The sequence below is a fragment of the Archocentrus centrarchus genome, chromosome 4 (assembly GCF_007364275.1).
Source record: "Archocentrus centrarchus isolate MPI-CPG fArcCen1 chromosome 4, fArcCen1, whole genome shotgun sequence".
Classification (NCBI taxonomy): domain Eukaryota; kingdom Metazoa; phylum Chordata; class Actinopteri; order Cichliformes; family Cichlidae; genus Archocentrus; species Archocentrus centrarchus.
Genome location: NC_044349.1, coordinates 22192772 through 22213949, shown reverse-complemented (window position 1 = coordinate 22213949; position 21178 = coordinate 22192772). Strand labels below are relative to the sequence as shown.

At 41.2% G+C, this 21178-nt stretch overlaps 1 protein-coding gene across 5 annotated transcripts in view; it reads left to right on the top strand.

The window, feature by feature from the left end:
• The first annotated feature begins 1473 nt into the window (after window positions 1-1473).
• Window positions 1474-21178, top strand: part of tle2a (TLE family member 2, transcriptional corepressor a) — a 38013-nt gene continuing 18308 nt past the window's right edge. For all 5 annotated transcript variants that reach the window (XM_030726803.1, XM_030726802.1, XM_030726801.1 and 2 more), the window contains exons 1-2: window positions 1474-1997; window positions 12279-12441. In XM_030726803.1, the coding sequence (XP_030582663.1) occupies window positions 1805-1997; window positions 12279-12441 (356 nt within the window). In that variant the 5' untranslated portion in view covers window positions 1474-1804. The remainder of the gene's footprint in view (window positions 1998-12278; window positions 12442-21178) is intronic.

Here is a 21178-nt window from a genome sequence, read left to right as displayed (position 1 = left end):
TGCACGCACACGCAACCCATACGCACACACGCACACACACACACAACACACACACACACACACAACACACACACACACACACACACACACACACACACCACACACACACACACACCACTTTTTTCATCACACATGCTCTCTCTCTCTCTCTTGTTCAATCTCCTAACCCTCCTACTGGCTCGTCTTTTCTCAGCATCCCCCCTGCTGTCCTTCATCCTTTATTCTCTTCCTCCTCCCTCCCTCCCTGCCCCCTCTGCCTTTTTCTCTGTCTCTTTCTCACACACATATATATTCTCACACAAACACACACGCACGCACACACCCATCTATATTTTCCAGCTCCACCTCTGGCAGGTTGTGATTTCCACTGTCAGAAATTGCTTTTTCAATATCTCTCTCTCTAATTATGAGCCCAGCTAAAGGGGTCGTGCCACCAGAATACCAATTTTTCCACCATTTCTCCCTTCTCCTCCAGAATAATTCTCCTTTTCCAGGTAACAACAACGTGCACGTTGAAGGAGTAGCCATGTGAGTGTTGCACCATTATCACTTTTGCATTTCTGTGGATTTCTGATACCTTACTTGGCTCCTTTTTTGTCTTTTGTTGTTTTAATGTTCTGCGCCCGTTCCCTGTGGTCAAGATTATTTTTTCTGATCTACAAACGACTAAGATGATGCAAACATCAGTGCAAAGTCTATTTATTTCCACACTGACGCGGATGAAAGGTGGAGGAGGAGGAGGGGGGGTGTAATATATTTTTTTAATGTATTGCCGGGTTTGTGGGGAGAAAAAGGAAAACCACTGAGTCTTGATACAGCAACCACACAACTCCTCGCCTTCTCAATCACTCCACGAAGCCAGGAAAGGGTTAACCTCACGGAACGTTTGTAACCCGCTTGATTGACGCGTGGAGCATTGTGCTACCTATATCCTCCAATCAGCGAACGGTCACCACACCCCACGTGGGGTATTCTCAATACTCATTGGCTCATTTTACCAGTGTTTACTGTGCCGAGGCCGAGCCCCACGTGGAGATTTCATTCAATCACTGAACAATTCCTCAGAATCCTTTTTTTCTAAATACATTTTGGACTTTTTTATAAAATTAAAAATTCCCAATTGCGTGGATACATCTTCATTTCCGCGGCTAGATGTGAATAAAGCTGATTACGATGCATCACTAACATGAGACCTGCAAAGGTTTCTTAGCAAATATCATCAGGCTGTTTGAAGAACGGCATTGTGTAAATGCTCTGATTTGCCCTCTATTTATATCCTGGATGGGGATCATAGCCTTAATGTACAATATTTCATTCCGTTGGAAAGCACAATACATAATCGTAAGGTTGATAATTACCAAGGAAACCGTGTCTTAAGGTTCCCCCCTCCTCAAAGAAAGCTACCCATATGTAATGTCCCATTGAGGATCAGAGCAGGGGGGAGTGAGAGAAGTGAGGGACTGGGAGTGTTGTGTGAAAAGAGTGCAGGCCCAACGAGCGAGACAAAAGAGGCTGCGGCTGCATTCAGTGTGCTGGTGGTGTGTCCGTCTCCGAAGCCACAAGCGAACCACATTTCTCCCCTCTGGCCTTTACGCTACAGACGGCGAAAATACATATCGAAGAAGAGGGAAACAATTTGCCTTAGTGTAATTGCTGGAAGCGTGAAGTTGAGGACTTGGAGGAGAGCTTCCTTGGACCGGGTTGTTTTCTCCCTCTCCTCCTCTCCCCGTCCTTACTACTCGTCGAGTGCGGTGCGGTGTGGGGTTGGAGATATAACCAGAACAAAGGAGTCTTGAAGCAAGGAATGAGCGAGTCGAGGCTAGCTTTGCTATTATCTTTGAAATCCAGCCAAATGCTCTGTGAGACCAACAATAGTACATCGGCTGCTCGTATTTTTTCGACGAAGCTTTCAGTCCCAAAAGGGAAAAAAAAAGGACAAAAAAAACGCAAAGACACACAAGTCGGCGGCTACAATGTTTCCCCAGAACCGACCACCGGTAAGTAGGCTAGCTACTATGTAACCACGCGTTTATTGAGATTATTGTATCAGATTGAGTATCAGTTAAATACAGTCTAACCGAAACCTTTTTGAGTCTTAACGAGAAAGTGCAAGTCAAAATTGCATGTCTTTTGTCCTTAGTGTGTATTTCCGGGCACTATCTTGTGTGGAAAGTATGATTCTCCTCAGGCTGTTCTCTGTAACATACATTATTTGCCTTTATACCAACGCTGGGTGTAGGCTTTGTCTTAAGAAGGTCAGGAAGATTGTTGTCAGTGAGGCAAAGCCCCGCTCAAACAACGTCCAACTTTACTGACTGCCTTTGTGTATAAATCTCATGTCCTTGGTGGCTACCACCACCAGAAACGTAAAGCCTCCTATCTCCATACTATAGTGGACTTGACCCAGATGATGAAGTGTGTGTTTGTTTCTGCTTTCCTCATGAACCATGAGGGGGGAAGTGAGTCAGCTTGGCATGCTGTCACCTTCCCTCAATGGCCTGCCCTTCTCAAGAGCCACTCATTGTTTTCACAAATTTTGCTTTTGCTTTTTCTCCATATCAAGTGATTCATCGCCCTGATTTACTGATTTGATGCTGAAAACTATAAGCCAGCCCCTTTTCAAGAAGGTAAATGCTATTGCCAAAGATCTCTGTAACAGCACGTGGGCTGTTAAAAAAAAAAAAAAAAAAAGAAAGAAAGAAAATGACAAGCTGTTTGTGTTTTGAGATAGATTTCTGCAAGGTTAGGAGGAAAATTTGTGCTGCATGGATTTAATTTGCTTTAGTGGAGTTTATGTGGAGAGCTTTGAGCAGACTGAAATACATAAAACACTGGTCCTCCAGCTGTGTGAAGTATCAATTAAGACCTGCTCATTTGCCTAACCCTCCTCTACATCCCTCAGTCATGCCACCCTGCGCCCCACCCTGACAGTGTTTTGACATTCATGTCCCTTGCATTGAAAAGTTCATGGTGAATGTGTGTGTACACCATTATAATTAATGTTTCACAAATCCAGTCAAGAAGGTTAGACTAGAAAGACATCATTTGGATTTTTGTGCGTTTACCATCATGTCTATTTCAACGTTTCAACCTATACTTCCTTTCAGGAAGGCATATGTTATTGGAGCCCCCCCCCCCCCCCCCCCCCCCCCCCCCCCCTCCCTTGCCCAAACACACAGCACATGCAGAAACATTACACACTAGCAGCAGCTGTGCATGTAGTATAGCTGAGTGCAGGAAGGCAGGGCAGGAGGCAGACTGTGGGTCTGTGGTTTGCGCTGTAAACCCAATCCCTCTCATCTAGCCTCTCCTCGCTGTGTTCCTGTGAGAGCTAAAAACCACATCTTAATGTATGGGCAGGCGTCCCAGGGTGAGAGTAGCAGACTGCGGCGGGTCTGGGTGGGATGTTTAGGGCAGCGGTCCTTTTGAGTTGAACTCTCCGCAGATCTTAACGGTACCATGTGAGGCAGCCATCATCAGAAAGTCTTGGCCATCAGCAACTCTTGTTTGCACCTCGGAGTGAAGGGCCACTCAAGCCGGCAAACTGTTTAATCTCTGAAATGCTAGGCTGGCAGTAACCTGTCATCACTGGATATTGGTGTGCTGTGAAGGAAGTGACCCATATATATATAAACACGTAGCCCATGTATTCCAACATAGTTGCCAAACAGTGACTATAAAACGCTGCAATGCTGATTTCAAATTCTGGTGTATTTTCACATTGTTAGCAAGAACTTTGTGGTTCTATCTGACAGGGAGCATTTAAAATAACCCAAATCATCACAGCTTCTTATAATAGATCTTATTTCCTGATTTTTCAAGTAAAGTAAATACTTGGTAACCCCCTCTCTTGAAATATGTGACTATAAATGACTTAACTTAAAAAAAATAAAAAAAAAAAATATATATATATATATATATATATATATATATATATATATATATATATTATATAATATATATATATATATATATATATACTGGTGTAAAGTGCAACAGGCAAGTCAAAAATGAACTTTTTAATCACACCTCTTGCACATCTTGGAAAATAAACCCACTGAATGCCTAAGCTTAACTTTTCAGCAGCTAATCAAAGTAAAATTATGTGCACAAATGAGATCCTTCTGCCAAAATAGCATTAACACCACATGGAAAGATTGAGTGTCTGTTTTCAGATTATTTTAGGGTCCAACTGATGCCAAAAACAGACCAGCAGAGAAGTGCATAGGTTATGGCAGGCATGTCTGGCTGTCTTAGGGCATTAGAGTTCTTTCAAATCTGCCGCAGTGATAGAAACACTCAGGGGACATAAGGAAAAGAAGAAAAATAGAATATTAAAGTATATTTAAATAAGAAACTTTTTCTTGTTTTGGGCTGTGCTGACCCAACCATTTAATATACATTAATAACATGTAAGAGAAATGTGAAATTACTGAGCGGTTAATTAAGTGCCCATGGCCAGATTATCCAATGGGCAAATTGGGCAAATGCCCAGGAGCCCAATGCACAATTTGAGTTATGCTTTTGGCGCAATCGCACGATTGTCACGGAAACACGTAAGTCAGGATTAACTCAGGGGGACACCCGCCCTCCCCTGCCCCCCCAGTATGACAGTTCAAAGACCCACAAAACATTTGTGCCCACAGGTCTGTAGTTTGATGATCCGGGAACAGGAATTTTAGAACAGGAATTTTACTGATTCTTCTATTACCAAAATTTCTGGATGCTAAAAGACTTATCACTAAAGACATCCGTACTTCTCACAGTAAAACAGGTCCTAACATTACCAGTAGCCCTCTACCCAGCATTTTATCCTAAGCAATGGTCTGGTCTGAGGAGAGGAGCGTTGGTTATGTTTTTAGTAGTTTAAGTAATTTGGTCTGATTAAAAATGTTTATTATCCGTTAGTGGTGGCTAATGTAAGAGGGATGATGGAAAACTGATCTGTGGTCTGAAAGTTCAAAATTTGAAAGTCTTTCTCAGAAATCAAGGGCATCAGTTAGCAATTCAAAAGACAACATCCTAGATGGTGTGCAAGAAGTATCTTGCACTTCTATGAAGGTACCATTAATGCTGAATGATATACACAGGTTTTGGAGCAACACATTTTGCCTTTCACATTTTGTTTCAGCCTTATTTATTACCTTAATGAAGCCAAACCACCCCTGCACATGTTATAAGTGAGGAAACAACAGGAACTAGAGCCCCGGATTTCCTTTGGTTGCTCTTTCCAGGCTTTTGTAAATAAAGCTTGAGACACTAGAGAAATTGGTTCTTTTAGACCTGGTAAGTAGTTTAGAGTTGCATAAATAGACCAAAAAAAGTCTAATGGGTAAACTACAACGTTGTGGTTTTGGTAGAGAACTCTGCCTGGAAGCCAGGGTTCAATCGAGTGTGAGGCCAGAAATCAGCAGAAGTCTTTTAGTGCTTATGCCAGTGGTTGTCGGTAGGAGTGGCTAAGATTAGAGAAATTCTGCCCTTTTCATCTCTAGATTTCTACCTTTGCTGCTGTTGCTGCTTCAAACATACGGTCTACATCATTTTCAAATAACTGTTTTGCTTTTGAGGCCAAAAGGAGGTATAAGTTTTCACTTGTATATCTCGTATCTCCTTATTATCCCAACAACCCCAAGGAGGGACTATTTCTGAATTAATTTTATCTAGAAAGTAAAATGCAAAAAGGTCAGGGAGGCGAGTCATCTTCTCTCCACCCTCCGAGCTGCCATAAAGCAAGCCTCCACTTCCTCAGTCCTAGCATGCTTTTAGCTCTTTATTACCAGTGTTGCCCTATGGTGAGAGCGTGACTATCGATCTGGAGTTTGCCTGCTTTGCTCAGCCAGCGATTACAGAGTGAAAGAAAAGGTAGAGGAAAATGAAGGGAAAAGAGGCTGAAGGGATTTCAGGTTTATACAAGCTGTTGTGGCGATGGTCTCGGCGGAAGGGAACAAACGAGCTGAGGGGGTTACCTAATAAAAGAAGGCACCTACAGCAATTAAGCCAGCTGACAGGCAAACTGTGGCGCTTTGCTAATGTGGGCTGACAGCAGGGAAATTTGAATAACGAGGCTTGCGGGAGGAAGGAGACGGGAATGAGGAGGTGATTGGGGGGGGGGGGGGGGGGGGGGGGGGGGGGGGGGGGGGGGAGAAAAACTGAGAAAGAAAGATGTGTGGCACTAATGAAACAGGTGCCTGGCAACCCCTCCCCTGTAAGTGGAGAAATCATTGCTAGATTACTGGCATGTTTCTCCAGCACCGAGACCTACTCAATGTAAGGTAGTGGGGGCAGAGGCGTGGGGGCAAGTTTCCTTGCCACTACATGCTGCTTTAACAATGCAAATGACTGTCAAATGTTGACAGTCATGTCTGAATAATTTCATATAAGAGGCTTTTAATTTCAAAAGCTTTTGAGAGAGGACAAGTTATTGACATGTTTCATGGCCCTCAGAGATGAGTAGGTGTGGGGGGTGGCTACACAGAGATATGCATTCGGACATGCTGTTCTGGGTTAGACCTATTGTCATTGCCTCCTTGGTGGTATTCAGATGAGATGGGAAAAGAGAGAGCTTGGTGGGTGTTTACTCTGATCGACTCTGTGGGTAAGCAGTGTAATTAGTAGCCTGACTAATGAGCTATATGAGGGGAGGCAGCAGTAAATTATTTTCCCAGTTGTAGGAGACAGACTGAGAGATCGACATTCGATGAAACAATTAAACATATATTTGGCAAGGTATTTTTTTTAGTCATGCAAGTAGAATTACTCTAGGGATCAGTCAGTTGGTTCAGCACTTGGTGTTGGTCCAGCCTGAAATATCTCATTAAGCACTGGCTGGATTAAGATGAAATTTTGCTGACATTTATGCTTCCCCAACAGTGAAACCTACTGACTTTCATTAGTGTTATGTTCTTGTCTAATTTTTTTTTTGTAAAACCAAACTTATTGAATGGATTGAAACATTGCTGCTACCCTGAAGAAGGAATTCAATCCTTTTACTGACCTACCGACTTTTTTTCTAGTGGCATTAAGTCAGATATTTGCCATTTACAGTCGTTCTTACTTATTTCAATAAGCCTCAGCTGCAGTTTCCTTCTGACCCAGTATCCAAAAAAGCCTGTATACTCTACCAGATGTCAAGAAATCCAGAATGAAAACACATCGAATTTGTTAAATATAGTATCATTTTGAATTTTTTGGCATGTTTTAAAAAAAATCAGCTTGTGGTTTTATTAGTAATGAGATTGCGGTAGGTTGCACAGCGTAATGTTTCAAAGAATTTGGGTTTATATCTAAAACTGTATCTGGAAGAATATCTGTATGCAAGGGACAAGGCTGAAAACCAATACTGAATTTCTGTGATTTTCTTGGCCTTCAGGTGGCACTGCATTAAAAACCTGCATGATTCTGTGGTGGAGATCAGTGCATGGTCTCAGGAACACTTCTGTAAAAACACGTTTTTTTTAGCTACATCAACCCGATCAGGTTAAAACTCTACCATGCAGCGAAGGAAATGAATATTTCACCAAGATGATACCAGGTCACATTTTGCCTTTACAACTCCATGGCTCTGTTGTATTAGTCAGAGTGCTAAGTTGGCTTACCTGCAGCCAAGACCCGCCACCCACGACAATCATTTGGCACAAAATGAAACTAAAAATATGACAAAGGCGTGTTGTTTAGAAAAACTAGGTCATGCACCACCTTGAAGAACATGCTTACATTCCAGACTTTTTTGATATGTGTTGCTGGCATCAAATTTAAAATTAACACATACTTTTCAAAATGATAAAATGCTGAAGCTTTAAAGCAAATATTGTGTTGTAATGATTTGCAAATCCATGCTTTCTGTTTTATTTACATCTACAGTGTCCTAACTTTTTTTTTTTTTGCAGAGTTGTACTTCTGATTAGAAAATGTAATCACGCTAACACACAAAGATTGTGGGTATGGTAAACATACTTACTACCTGCTGACACTGCCATGGGGAGAGTGTTTCACTGACCTACTAGCACTACTTGAACTCATACCTTATTTACTGAGCAAAGTTTTATTTTTAAGCTGAACATATTTGCTGCAATATGAATATTGGTATTGGCTACATTCTGTGTGTAGCCACTATTCACAATTTACAAAAAAGAAACTCAAATCTTGTCTTTTTTTTTTTTTTTTTTTTGGACTGTTCATGTGTAAGAACACATTTTTGGTGGTGAAGAGTGAAATTAAAAAAAAAAAAAGTTTAATGTTTTTGTCCATGAGAAATCTCTTCCTTCCCTAATTACCTGCACCCTTATGAAGAAGACACAGCAGAGCATTCTTTAAAGTGTACACAACCACCTCCTGACAGCGATGGCCCCATTTCCAGTCCATTAGCGAATTATGTCTCACTGTAGGTCAGCGTGAGTTGGGAGGATTGAGACACATCTTGCAGGTTTCCACTGATACTGACGTTGGAGCTGCAGTCATGTGTGAATGCAATGAAGTGCATATGTGCTTGTAAATACTTGTGGAAAACTTAATGTTTATAATGGTCATGTGTGGGTGTGTTGTCTCATCTGTGAGTCTGATTGCACATGTTTTCTTGAGAGTGTGGGGGTTCGAGCAAGGATGTGAGGTCATAGTGGTTTGCCGCTCGTGGTGTAATTTGAGGTAACTCAAATAAAAACAGGAATGATATGATTCAGGAAACACCACACTGGTAATGGTCCCTTCACATCAAATTTTTAATGGGCGCTCAGTTGAAGTCGTTCTCCTTTGTTCATACGTAAGGATTCGTTTATGCTTTTGTTTGTTTTTGCATTGTTGGCCTGCATTGTTAGATTGTTACCACTATGTTGTGGTGTTCCATTTTTGGGTGCAATGATTGATTTTAAATAATTTCTGACTTTACAGATGACTCGTGTTCTCTTCCCCAGGAAGGAGCTTGTTTTCAGGACTGAGAGGGATTAGTGTGTATATATATGTGTGTATTTGCCTATACATTTAATATGATGGGGTTATATATAATTTTTTTTTTTTTTTTTTCCTTTCGTGCTCATGTAGGTCATAAGCCTTTAACTTTAACCTCTGCTGGCTCTCTGGAACACAACAGATCACAAGAATGTAAGCAGTTCTCTAATGACTGAACTAAACACTTGAGTAATCAGATGATCTCTAATCATATCAGAGATAAGCTTTCTTGCCTTGTTCCTTGCCGTCCAACCTTGTGCAATCCCTTCCCAGTATTACAGAAACTGACTTCACAATTGTATCACTCGCAGAGAGCTCTAGCCTGTAATTGTGTAACAGTGATTTTCAGCCTATGTAAGCTTTGTTCAAGGGCAGACGGCATGTCTCTTGTTTGCCTTCAAGCCAGGGACATAACTGACCATGGGATTATCAGGTGAGGCTCCCTGCGTAGAGCTATTCCCAGAGGTTACCAGGTCAGCTTAATGGTCTGACCTCTCACTTTTAAGCCTGCTCAGCTGTTTGCAGGATCAGGGGTTTGGGCAGACTAATAGCACTGGTTTGTGGGATATGGCAGGAGTTAAGATGTTATGCTATGTTATGATAGAATGGATGCGCTAGTGTTTCAGAGGCAACAGCTGAATGTGAATCAGTGTAAAAACAAAACTAAGCAGGCTGGAGTTGTACCTAAGTGGCTGAGCCAGCAGGGAAATGGTAGTTTCCTCCTTCTAGAAAAAAAAATGCTGTTGTTCTATTCTCCAAAAAATATACAGCTTTGTGCATGCCTCACTTTTTGAAGGAGGCACTGGCTCGCCTCTCAGCTGTCCTCTGAAGACATGGTTATGTGATAAAATAAAAAAAAAGTAAAGGAAAATGTTGAAAGGAAGTAGAAGAGGAAAGTGAGTGATAAAAAGGATAGACCCCTCTTTCTTACACCTTCCACTGTCCTATAAAATGGCCATGGCCTTCGTGTTCTTTTTTTCGCTCGTGGAGAGTAATTGCTGTGGTGTGTGTGTGTGTGTGTGTGTGTGTGTGTGAGCAGAGAGAATGTGTGTGTGTTTAATCAGAAGAGTGTGTATGTGTGACTGACAAAATGTGTGTGTTTTGTGGGGGTGAGTGTTTGTAATACTGGGGTTTGAGTGTATAAGGGAAAAACGGCGTGTGCGCACGCATGTGTTTGTGTGGCTTTCTGTGCTCTAGGAGGGGATCTGGCCGACAGATTGAGAGCAGCTTGTTAGAAAGAAAGAGGAACAATGAGGCCACAGCCCCTCTTCTATCAGCCATTTTTCCTTTCTCTACATTTCTTCCCTTTTCTCCTTTTTCTTGCTCCACTTCTTTCCCCCTCTCTCTCTTCTCCATTTAAATCTCCTTTCAGAAAAGATTCTTCCTCCTTCACCTCTTCTCTGTGCCTTTCCAAAAATAGTCTCATCCATCTTATCTGTCCATTTTTACTTTTCATCAGTCCTACCTTTTATTTTTTCTCCTTTAAATTCTCCTCCCAGTTTCATCTCCATTCTCTGTCCTTGCACTCCCCCTTTTCCCTCAGTGTTTAATTTCCTTTACTCAGATAACGTTTCACCTGCTGGCAAACCTCTCTTGGTGTAGGTTTCTTTCATGTATCTGCACACATGTGGACATGCACGTTTTTATTTAACGTCTTTTATATACTCTCTTGTGGCATTGTAGTTGAGCGATGTTGTAATTAAGCCTTTAATTACACATCATTAATGCATCACAGACACTGCTGATTTGTTGAACATCAGGATTTGCGGTATCATTTTTTAAACCAAATCAAAAATTGCCACAATGACACTTTCAGTGAAATAACCTTGTAGGTTGCGTTGTTGAGAAGGTGGGCAGCTTATTAATTTTGGACACACCGTGATGTCCTAATTGCCGTGGTGTAATTAAACTCATAAGTGGAATTGAGTAAGGAAATATTTGTAGCATGTAGCAATATTTGCAGGATTGTAGTCACTTTATAATGTCTGACTGACTGACATATTCAAAACTTTCAGAAATGGAGAAATTCAAGCAGATGGCTTGAAGGACAGGATAGCATATATAATGTAATCTCTGGAAAGAAAAGGATATGAAATGGAAGGTATATTGTTAAAATTGGAAACAAGCAAACTGTTTAGCCCTGCATGTGTTTAACTTAAAAACACAATCTGTTATATGTACGGGTTTGATAGGAGTGAACATACGTGTGAGCTTTCCCCCTTTACATATTGTATATATTCTGCATTTCACAGGGAAATTGAGTACGTCTTTGCAAATCCCCAGGCAGCGAGACAAAGCGTAGCAAAGCTACATGACTACCAGTTAAGAATGCATATAAGAGAAAAGTGAGTTGCACTCTTTTACTATCCTCAAAGGAGAAAATAGTGCTGCAGGGCAAATACAATGTGTGTGGCACTAGTAGGCAAGTTGTATCTGCCTCTGCTGGAAGTGTAACACTGCCCAAACTTTGATTAATTCATTCAACAAATTGTATAGATCTGACAAGAAATCAGTATTTATATCATGAAAAAGCTTAAGAAATGCAACATTGCAAGCCTGTCTGTTTGTCTGTACATTTCTTGGCTGCTAGGAAATATCCTCGGCTATTTCAGATTTTAAATGTGTCTATTAAACAGCACTGTGTAGAATAAAATCTGAGGCCTCCCAATATAAGTTTTACTACTTGAACTGTAGTACAATATAAGATTGTAAGTACTAGAACCTTAAAAATTAACATCTTAGATGACAATCACGAAGCTTGTTAACCAGCTGTCTTCTTCTTCCCTCTGTTATTTTGAGAGCGAGCCAAACAGACAGACAAATGGACTGACAGCCCCGACCACCCTCCTAGGCCTGCTCTTAGCCCCCTTTTGTCTGCCTGTCCTACAGCATTACCCCTATGGTTGTAGTCTCCTAATTGCTCTGGATCCTGCAGAGAAGAGAGACTATACACAGGGGTTAGAAGGGGTTTTTGGCCCTGATGGGGTCATTCCACCCCCCACCCCCCACCCCCACTGCTCTATTTTGCTCTTTATATCTTTTTTCTACCCAGACATGCAATTAAAGTGTGCTCATTTGGCTGAGAAGCTCTTGTCTCTCTCCGCCCTCTTCTGCTGACCCATTCACATCTGGCAATAACAGTATCTCTGTATTCAACAGCTCCTCACAGACATGAGAATAGTTATTGTGCTCATGATTATTGCTTCCTTTGGTTGTTTGATAATGTTCATTGTATATTTCACTCCTCAGAAAATTCTTCAAGGACATGAAGAATGACAGGATTTTGAAATTTAGTGCCAAGAATATGTCTTTTTGACACATATTTCGTGCATTTTCAGGCACCTCTACAGCCACCCCCTGGATCCTCTGCCTCAGTGGTGGCAGCTGCAGCAGCAGCAGCGCCGCAGCTTCGGGGACGCCCCAGTCACTGAAACTGACCTACCCAGAAACTTTGGACCGCATCAAGGAGGAGTTTCAGTTCCTTCAGACCCAGTACCACAGGTGGGTGTTTAGGAGTGTTCAGTATTGTTTGCAGTCTGTGTGTGTGTGTGTGTGTGTGGTGTGTGTGTGTGTGTGTGTGTGTGTGTTTCTTGGCATGCTGGTGTTTTACTTCCAGTACCCTGGGCATTCATAGCAAAAATTAAATAGAATCATCATGTGACAGCTTCATGCATCATGGTCACTTTTCTGTAAATGTCACAGCAAAAATCAATTACATATCATTTTAACACCGATGCCAGCTACATAAAGGATGTAACCTTTCCTATCAAAGAACAATACAATTATAAGCACCATAGTAGGAAGACTCCTAATAAATGCATTAAATTTAACTTAATATATTGTCAAATCTTGCTATGGTGCACAATATTGAGATTGTGCACCATACTTTGGCTTGCTCCATGAATTTTGGCACTGCTTGTTTGAATTAACTAGTGATGAAAATCAACATAAGAATGAATACCTGACTGAGAAAACGTCATCACTTTAGAAATGTTCTGTATTCTGTGTAAAAAGAAAAAGTAACATGGACTAGAGGTTGTCTTTGTGATGGCAGGTTGCCTAAGATATAAGTGAAAAATGATGCATGGTGATGCATAGGTGTTGTCTGAGTGTTATGTTTATGAGGTTAAAGCTTATCTGTCACTAAACAAAAACTGCAGTGATTTATATTACTAGAATAATTACAACTCTGGAAACTTATCCCAGTGACATTCATGTTATTATCTGTGTGAAAAACAGAGAGATGAACAGTAGACATAGCGCCTTCGTGTCAGAAAGTAATTACTAGGAAATGTGCACTTGCATGTATTTCATCGATACAGTGCTGCCACATGACTTTGCAGTAACGTGTTGTGTCAGAAGTTGAGGCAGGTTCAGCTTTATTCCCAGGCCACGCACTGGAATAGTTTCTCTCGCCCTGTCTCACTCTCATGCCATAGACATGCAAACACACTTGATCTGCCTGAAATAATGCAAGATAATGCTATGTGATGGTTTGACATCTACTCTTTTTGCCTGTCTCTATAGTGTGCTTGATGTGCAGGAATGTGCCCAGAATTCCTTTGAATGTGGGATTTGGGCTGGCTGTGCAGTCCCAGCCTTCTCTCTCTTTTCTCTTTCCCCCTCTCTGTCCTCTTGGCACACCTTCACAGGGTCATTCCCGCCTCCCAACTCTTCTCCTCTCATCCTGCTTTGATATAGCTGGCCAGAATCTCCTCTCCCTCCCTTTCTGTCCCACTTCAAACTTCTTTTGTATGCCGATCCCGTCCCGTCCACAGCCCCCCTAACCCCTGCGGCTACTGTTACCCTGCTCACACCAGTGTCTGTACGTGTGCCCCAGTGTGTTCTTATTTCTCTGTCCATTTTGCTCATCACAAGCTCAAAATTATAAATCTGCAAAAACCCACATTTTTTTTGATTGTTCCAAGTGGATAGCTTCTGAATGTGCAACTCTTTTTTTTGTGTGTTGGCTAAGAACTGGAGCTTCAAGTTTGTATGGACATACATAAGAGTCACATTGATAAAGATAAATGTAAAATGAGTAATCTTGTATAATTAGTGTGGCCAGTTATAGAGGCTTGGCATGTGTCTGTTTGGTTTGTCTAATTTCTGGTTGTTGCAGCATTTTCTTTAGTCCTGCGATATTTATTACAAATTCCAATTGGTGTAAACAATGTATAAAAACAACTCGGTCACATGGGTATGATGTTTCAACCACAACTGGGCAAAATAGTCAAGTTAGACTAAAAGAAGTAGTGAAAACAAGGCAGCCTGTGCTGTAATTTATTTTAACCCCAAACCAGTAAAAACATATGGATGTAGTTTAGTTGTACACTTGTCACATCTTATCATATATGCATGCTTATTTAGTGGAATGCTAAAGCTATGATGCTGACCACCTCTAAGTCTTGGCATCTTTTTTTGATGTGCTTGTTTGCATGAATGAACCAGCGGGCAACCGAAGGTTATCTTCTTGTGATCACCGTAAACAGCAAGCCCCCCCAGTTATTTGCAGTGTCCCTGTGACACTAACCCTTTTATGCAGACAGATCGAGTCATTCACTGAACACGAGTTACACCCCCCCCCCCCGAATCTCTTGGTGATGAACTCCTCTGGCAGCAGTTTGACATAACGCCTCATGTTACAAAACACCTGGAGCATCGCCCTCTTGCAATCGCTGGTACTGAGAACTACTGAGCAGGATCAGCAATGAATTAATTATGTGATTAAGAACACGACTGAGAGCAGGATTGGGATTCTATCTGTGTCGTCCAGTTTTGATAAGTCGGCGTGCGGTTTTAGCAGGTTCAGTTCAGGTTTCCAGGAACGATTGTTTAACCATCCTACAGGCTTTTCCCACAGCCCCGCAGGCTGTTATGAGCACAGAAAATCAAAGCAGATTAATTCACTGCATATGACTATAACTGAAAACTAATACTGTAACCACGGCTTGGAACAATAGCAACAGTTTCTGCCAGTGGAACAGCTTGTGTTATCAGACATCTTCTCACGTATCTGTCGGGTGCATGTTTAATCTGGCAGGTGGGTATGAATCTGTTAATTGGAATGACTGGTTCGGCTCACTCATAATTGGCATACAAACAGCAATAAACTTGAGCTGCTGCTCGTGTTGTGTTTAAGACACACAAAAAAACTACTGCTTCCTTGTATTTTATAAGTAAAGCTTTTATTCCAAATTAATTCTAACTTATGTAAAGCTAAACAAATTATTGCTTTTGGTTTTTATTACACTAAAACCATTGTTAATGTGCAATGTGTAGTTGTGGTGGAATTGCCTTGTGCTAGATTGGCTAAACTTGCAGTATTGGCATGCAAACTCTTATTAATATGGTCCAGACTTTAGTGTGCATCACAATCACCAAATAACCAAAGTATGCAGGTCAGCTTGCTTGAGTCATATGGCACTGTGAGGTCATAAAACAACTAGTATGTTTCAAACTTAAAAATAAGTGTCACAATAAAACCACTTGCCCCTTTCACAACTGTGTAACTCTTGGAAGCAGTTTGATTATCAATCCCCCCCCCCCCCCCCCCCCCCCCCCCCCCCCCCCCCCCAAAAAAAAGGTCAGTTTGGCAGCAGTTTTGGAAAGGAGCACACATACAGTGACAATCAGTATGATTAGCAGTGGCCTTGTTTAGTCCAACAGCAGACAGGTTGCACCACAGAACCACTTCTGATTGCAGGCTACACCTTCTTGTAATCATATCCACTTGTAAGCTATTCACCCTGCAGGGAAAGCATGACCTGAACGCCCACATAGACAGACACAAACACATTGACCCATTCAGACAGACTTCCAGTCTGATGCATATGCTTAACACGCTTAGACACATGTAAGGGCCTCCCCAATTATCTTTACACACAAATAGATGTTGTCTGGAAATAGCTAGGATTAGTTGTGTATTTTGGTTGCAGGGAAAGTGGCCAAATTCTGATAGATGTTGGTTTAGATGGCAGGAAAGAGACGGTGGGAAGTGATTTGAGCTGATGAGCTGTGCATTGTGTGCGTGGGCGGATAGATGGATGGGTGGGTGGTAAGGGTGTGTTTCTAAATTTATATGTGCCTTATTTTTTTAGGTGGCACATGTGGTTGTGTGTGTGGTGATGGGATAAGAAAGATTTCTAACCAACCTAAAGAAAGGGAGGAGTTAATTAATTAGAGGGTCATTGCTGGGTCAACTCCTGTGTGTTCCTGCGTGCGTGCGTGCATGCGTGTGTGCATGCGTGTGTGTGCACTAACTAAACAGGCTGTAATCAGCAGGCTGAAGGGAGACGGGAGAAGCTGCTGACACAGAGCTCTCATTACTGTAATTTTCTTTCTGTACAAACGCACACACAGGTTGTTCTTGGTGACTGCAGACGCGCTTGCATTGTAACTGTGCGTGTGTGGTCTGTAGAGTAAGATAGACTCTCCACTCACCACTAATATGCTGCCACTCATCACTAAAGAGCCCCTCCACTCATCTCTGCCCAAATACTATGTAGCAGCACTGACGCACATACAGTCAGTGCTGCATGTGTGTCATCGTTTAGCTGTCACCATATCGTTTGATAATTAAAGCTGATACAAAAATAAAGTAGTTTTGTAGTTTTGCCTCTGTAGACCAACACAATGGATTTAAAATCAAACAGTCAAGATGTGATTGAAGTGCGGATTTTCAGCTTTAATTTGAGGGGTTTAACAAAAATTTTGCACTAACTCTTTAGGAATTGTGGCCATTTTTATGCCTCATTTTCAGAGGCTCAAAAGTAATGGAACAACTGACTGACAAACAGTTTCATAGCCACGTGAGACTTGCTCACTTGTTATTTCACAACAAATGAAGCAGACATAATATCTGTGAGAATATGGAGAAGAGAAACAGCTCATGATCAGACACATACCACATTATCTGTCCCACATGGTAGAGGCAGTGTTATGGCATGTATGGCTGCTAGTAGAACCGGGTCACTAGTGTTTATTGATGATGTGGCTGCTGATAGAAGCAGCAGGATGAATTCTGAAGTGTGCAGGGCTATACTCTCTACTCAGATTCAGCCAAATCCTGCAAAACAGATTGGACAAGCGCTTCACAGTGCAAATGGAAAATGACCCAAAGCAAACTGCAAAGGCAACCCAAGAGTTTATCAAGGCAGAGAAACAGGATATTCTTCAATATCAAAGAGCAAAGTCAGTCACCCCATCTCAACCCAACAGAGAAGTTTTTCATTTATTAAATTCAAAACTGAAGGCAGAAAGACCCACAGCAAGCTGCAACAGAGCATCTAATGGGAGGAAGCGCTGCATTTGGTGATGCCCATGACTTCTAGACTTTCTGGCGGTCATTGACTGCTAGAAAAATTAAATAAAAAAAAATTAAAACAATCCTTATATTTAAAATTCTATTAATGACACCATAAACTATCCTCAGTTTGTTCCCCAGGGGAGATACAAATCCCTTTGGTGTTGCATTAGGAAGGTCAACTGGCTTAAAAAACCAAAAAAAATCTGCCAAGTTAATCACGCAGCACTATCTGCTGTGGTAGGTGAGGGAGCAGCTAAAAATAGATTCTTCTTTATGTTAGTTTGTCCAGTTAATTTTGAGCCTCTGAAAATAGGGGACCATACAAAAAAAATGGCTGCAATTCCTAAACAGTTAATACAAAACTGTTGTTAAACTCCTTGAATTAAAGCTGAAAGTCTACACTTCAATCGCATATTGATTGTTTGATTTACTATGGTGGAGTAGAGAGGTAAAACTGCAACAATTGTGTCTTTGTCCAACTAATTGCCTTTGGGTTATGAACTGTTGTTTGGACAAAATATGGAGACAGATCTCACAGTGGAATGTTTTCACTGTTTCATTTGTGTTAATAGGTTCAAATGATAAGTTCAAAATAATTAATTTAGCCCATTTTCATACCTCTGTTAGGCAGTATATTATACAGTACTACATGAAAGCAAAATAAAGCACATTTGATTTCTGTCCAGGCCTTTGCTGAACCTCTTTGTCTTTAAAGACAAGTATGTAACTACTTGTAAAGAAACCCCTGTTGACTCTTTACCAAAGGTTTGAGACACACAAATATGCTGATGCGTTCACTTGAACCAGTCGATCAGCAAATACGAGGACATTTACCGATGGCAGGGCCAGTGTTTACCTTTGTGTTGCGTTGGTTTTTGGCTGGATAGAGTTTCAAAGATGAGCCATTACTTTTTTTCTTTCTTTGCTTCTCTGGCAAAAAAAGGCAGAATAAATAACAAAAGCAAGAGAAACAGTCCATTATCTGCTTCAGCTTTCAAGTGTTCTCAGTAAACGCCGATATTGGTATCGGCCCAGATTGTCACAATCTGTACCGAAGACTGTAAGGCTGAGTCGACTTACATATACTGACACAGTCATGTTGAACACCACGTGTGGGCCTGTACTGAATACATCTTTACAGTGTATGTAACTAGATGGGTTGTGTTTGTGTGTGTTTACAGTTATAATTGGATAATCGAGTATCCTGCGTTTAAGTGTCATTCACCAAATGATAAAATTATATTTGCTTTAGGGCAGGCTGAGGGTTTGTGGTTTCTTAATGTGATTTTTTTTTTTTTTTTTTTTGAGGGGGGGATGGGGGGTGGGGTTGGTTTGTGTGATGCAACCTCTCCCTTTTTAATTGACTGTGTGGTTATGTGTTTGCATTTGTTAGAAACAGTTATAAAAGACCAGCCTTTACAGTAAACCTAGCAGCAGAGAGGGTAACAGTTGGCCTCTTATTGTGTGACAAGATCCTAGCTTGTGTGTGCGTTTGCTCTTGTGCTTGCCCTTGAGAGATGATGAAAGAGTACACTGGCAAGTTGGGTGGGTCCCTGGTATGTATGTTTGTGTGTTTCAGAGACTGTGTGTGTATTTGAAAACAGAGACCGGGAGGGAGCTGGAGGTTTTGTGGCAGAGCAGAGAAGAAAGGTTGATCAATAGTTAATGAGATGTAAAGTGAACAGTCACATACCTGGAAGGCTCGCAGGCTAAATGGTCTTGACAGTGTAAAGGCACTACATTGGCGTACTTGCTTCCATCAGTGTGTGTGTGCGCGCTATTGTTATTTAAAGCTAATATTCTGCGTTTTTGTAGCGCTTTAGGATCTGAATTGATGGAGCTTTTCTTTGTTTTATATCACTCTGAATGGAATTTCTTTGGGTTTATCCTGTGATTTTTAAAATGAAATAACTGAGAAAAGAATTAAAAGTAACACTTACAGACGTTCTCTGCCAACCTTTGTCACTTGAAATCCTTTGAGGAACATTTTTTTGTTATGATCAGTCTACACATTACTTTCTTCATCTGGTCTTTGAAATGTTCATAAGTGCACAAAGTCCATTTTTTTCCCCATCTATTAGTCCAAACCCCTGCAATATTTACTTAACTATCAAAGAAACTGAACATTTGTGAACCCGGTGCCAGCTAATGTTTGCAATTTTAGAATGTAACCATTAAGTAATTTTAAATTTCTATTTTTTTCTGACTGTAAATGGATTCAAACCCCCACACCATGGTGGAAATGCTTCACTAACAACTGTCATATATAATGTGTTAAAACCTTGATAAATCTAGCCTTGCCTCACATCACATGTTCATCTCTTTTCTTCTGTAGGGCGTAGCTTTTTAGACCAGACCTACAACTGGCTTGTGGAAGAAGGAAATTAATATTTTATCAATATTTTGATTGGCCTTTTAGCGTAACACTTGCCCAATGACTGTAGAAAACAAAAGCAGCTGATTATATTAATTATCAAGGGAAAAAAAAGAAAAAGAAATGACAGTTACTGTTTTATCATCTGGCCTCAACTAGCTTAGAGGGTTTCCATTTCTGCAAATCTGGTCACATTGATAAGAAAAATAAAATGTTCCTCTTGTTCTCATGCTGGAAAAAAATATCTTCAAGCGAACAGTAGCAATGGACAAGACGCTTATTGAGGAAGAATATAAAAATACCTTTGTTCCTTTAGCAAATAAATCAATGAAGGAGTAGGGAAAGTAAAAGTATTGTTCAGAAAAACAAATGCTAGAGAGGAAAGCGCTGACATTTTTACAATACCCATAAGCCTGTTTTTAGACATGGTGACTTAAAAGGCAGTCGGCACATTTCTACTCTAAGTGCAGAATTAGATGCTTTACTGTCTGTAGGCTCTCATTAGAGTGTGTGTGTGTTCCTCACTGTGTTTATTTAGCGGCTCTGCTAGTGTGTGTGTGTGGGTGCATGCACGGTTTGTGCTCACGTGTACATTATGTTTCCGTGTGCCTGCGTACATGCAGTGTATTCAGTTAATATGCTTGTTTTGTGTGTTCTTGCACACATACTCATTTTCTCCCATGTTTTGCGTGGTTAGTTTGCGTGCTTCCCTGTGTGTGCGTAAAGAGCATTTTGTGTGTGTGTGTGTGTGTGTGTGTGTGTGTGTGTGTGTGTGTGTGTGTGTGTGTGTTCAGTAGCAGAGCAGCACTGACAGAGCTGTCTGAAGGCTGGCAGGCTGCAGATTTGTAGCGCATTCGGTTGATCATCTTATCTCCTGTCACTGCCAGTGAAAAATTGGAGGAACCGAGCCCACCATGCCACACAGGCACACATGTGTACACACACACACACACACACACCTCCCTTTTTCCCCTTGCTTCTTTCTCTTGTTCGCTCACTCAATCTTGGTTCCTCTCTGCGTCGCTGTGTCTTTCTCTCCGTCCTCAGAAACCTTCTCTCCCTCCCTCACAGTAAATGGTGCTGAGCCAAAGACTAATTATTACAGGCAATCATTTCGACATGAAATACCTACTTCCTGCTCACTGCTCTCCTCCCCTCTCTCCCTCATTTTCTTCTCCCCCTCCAACTCTTTTATGCTCCCACATTCCCATCATGACAACACACACTCGCACAGTAATTCCAATCCTTGAAGTCCATTTTCTGGGGAATGGTTATTGCTTTCTGAGTACAACCTTGGGGTCTTTCTTGTAAGCACAAGAACTGTCCATCTGCACACTGTTTGGGTGTAGGTGTGTACATGCGCACACATTTGTTTTTGGCACAACACTCCATAAATTGCTCAACAGCACTTCAAGATTTTATGGCTATATAGACATTATTTTTTATTTTATTATTTTTTTATACATTTTTTTTTTTAGATCGGGGCTGTGGGGGTGGTGGTTGCACTCTGTCTATTTTATTGTATGACTGACTGTTGCTCATTTGCTGAAGCATAA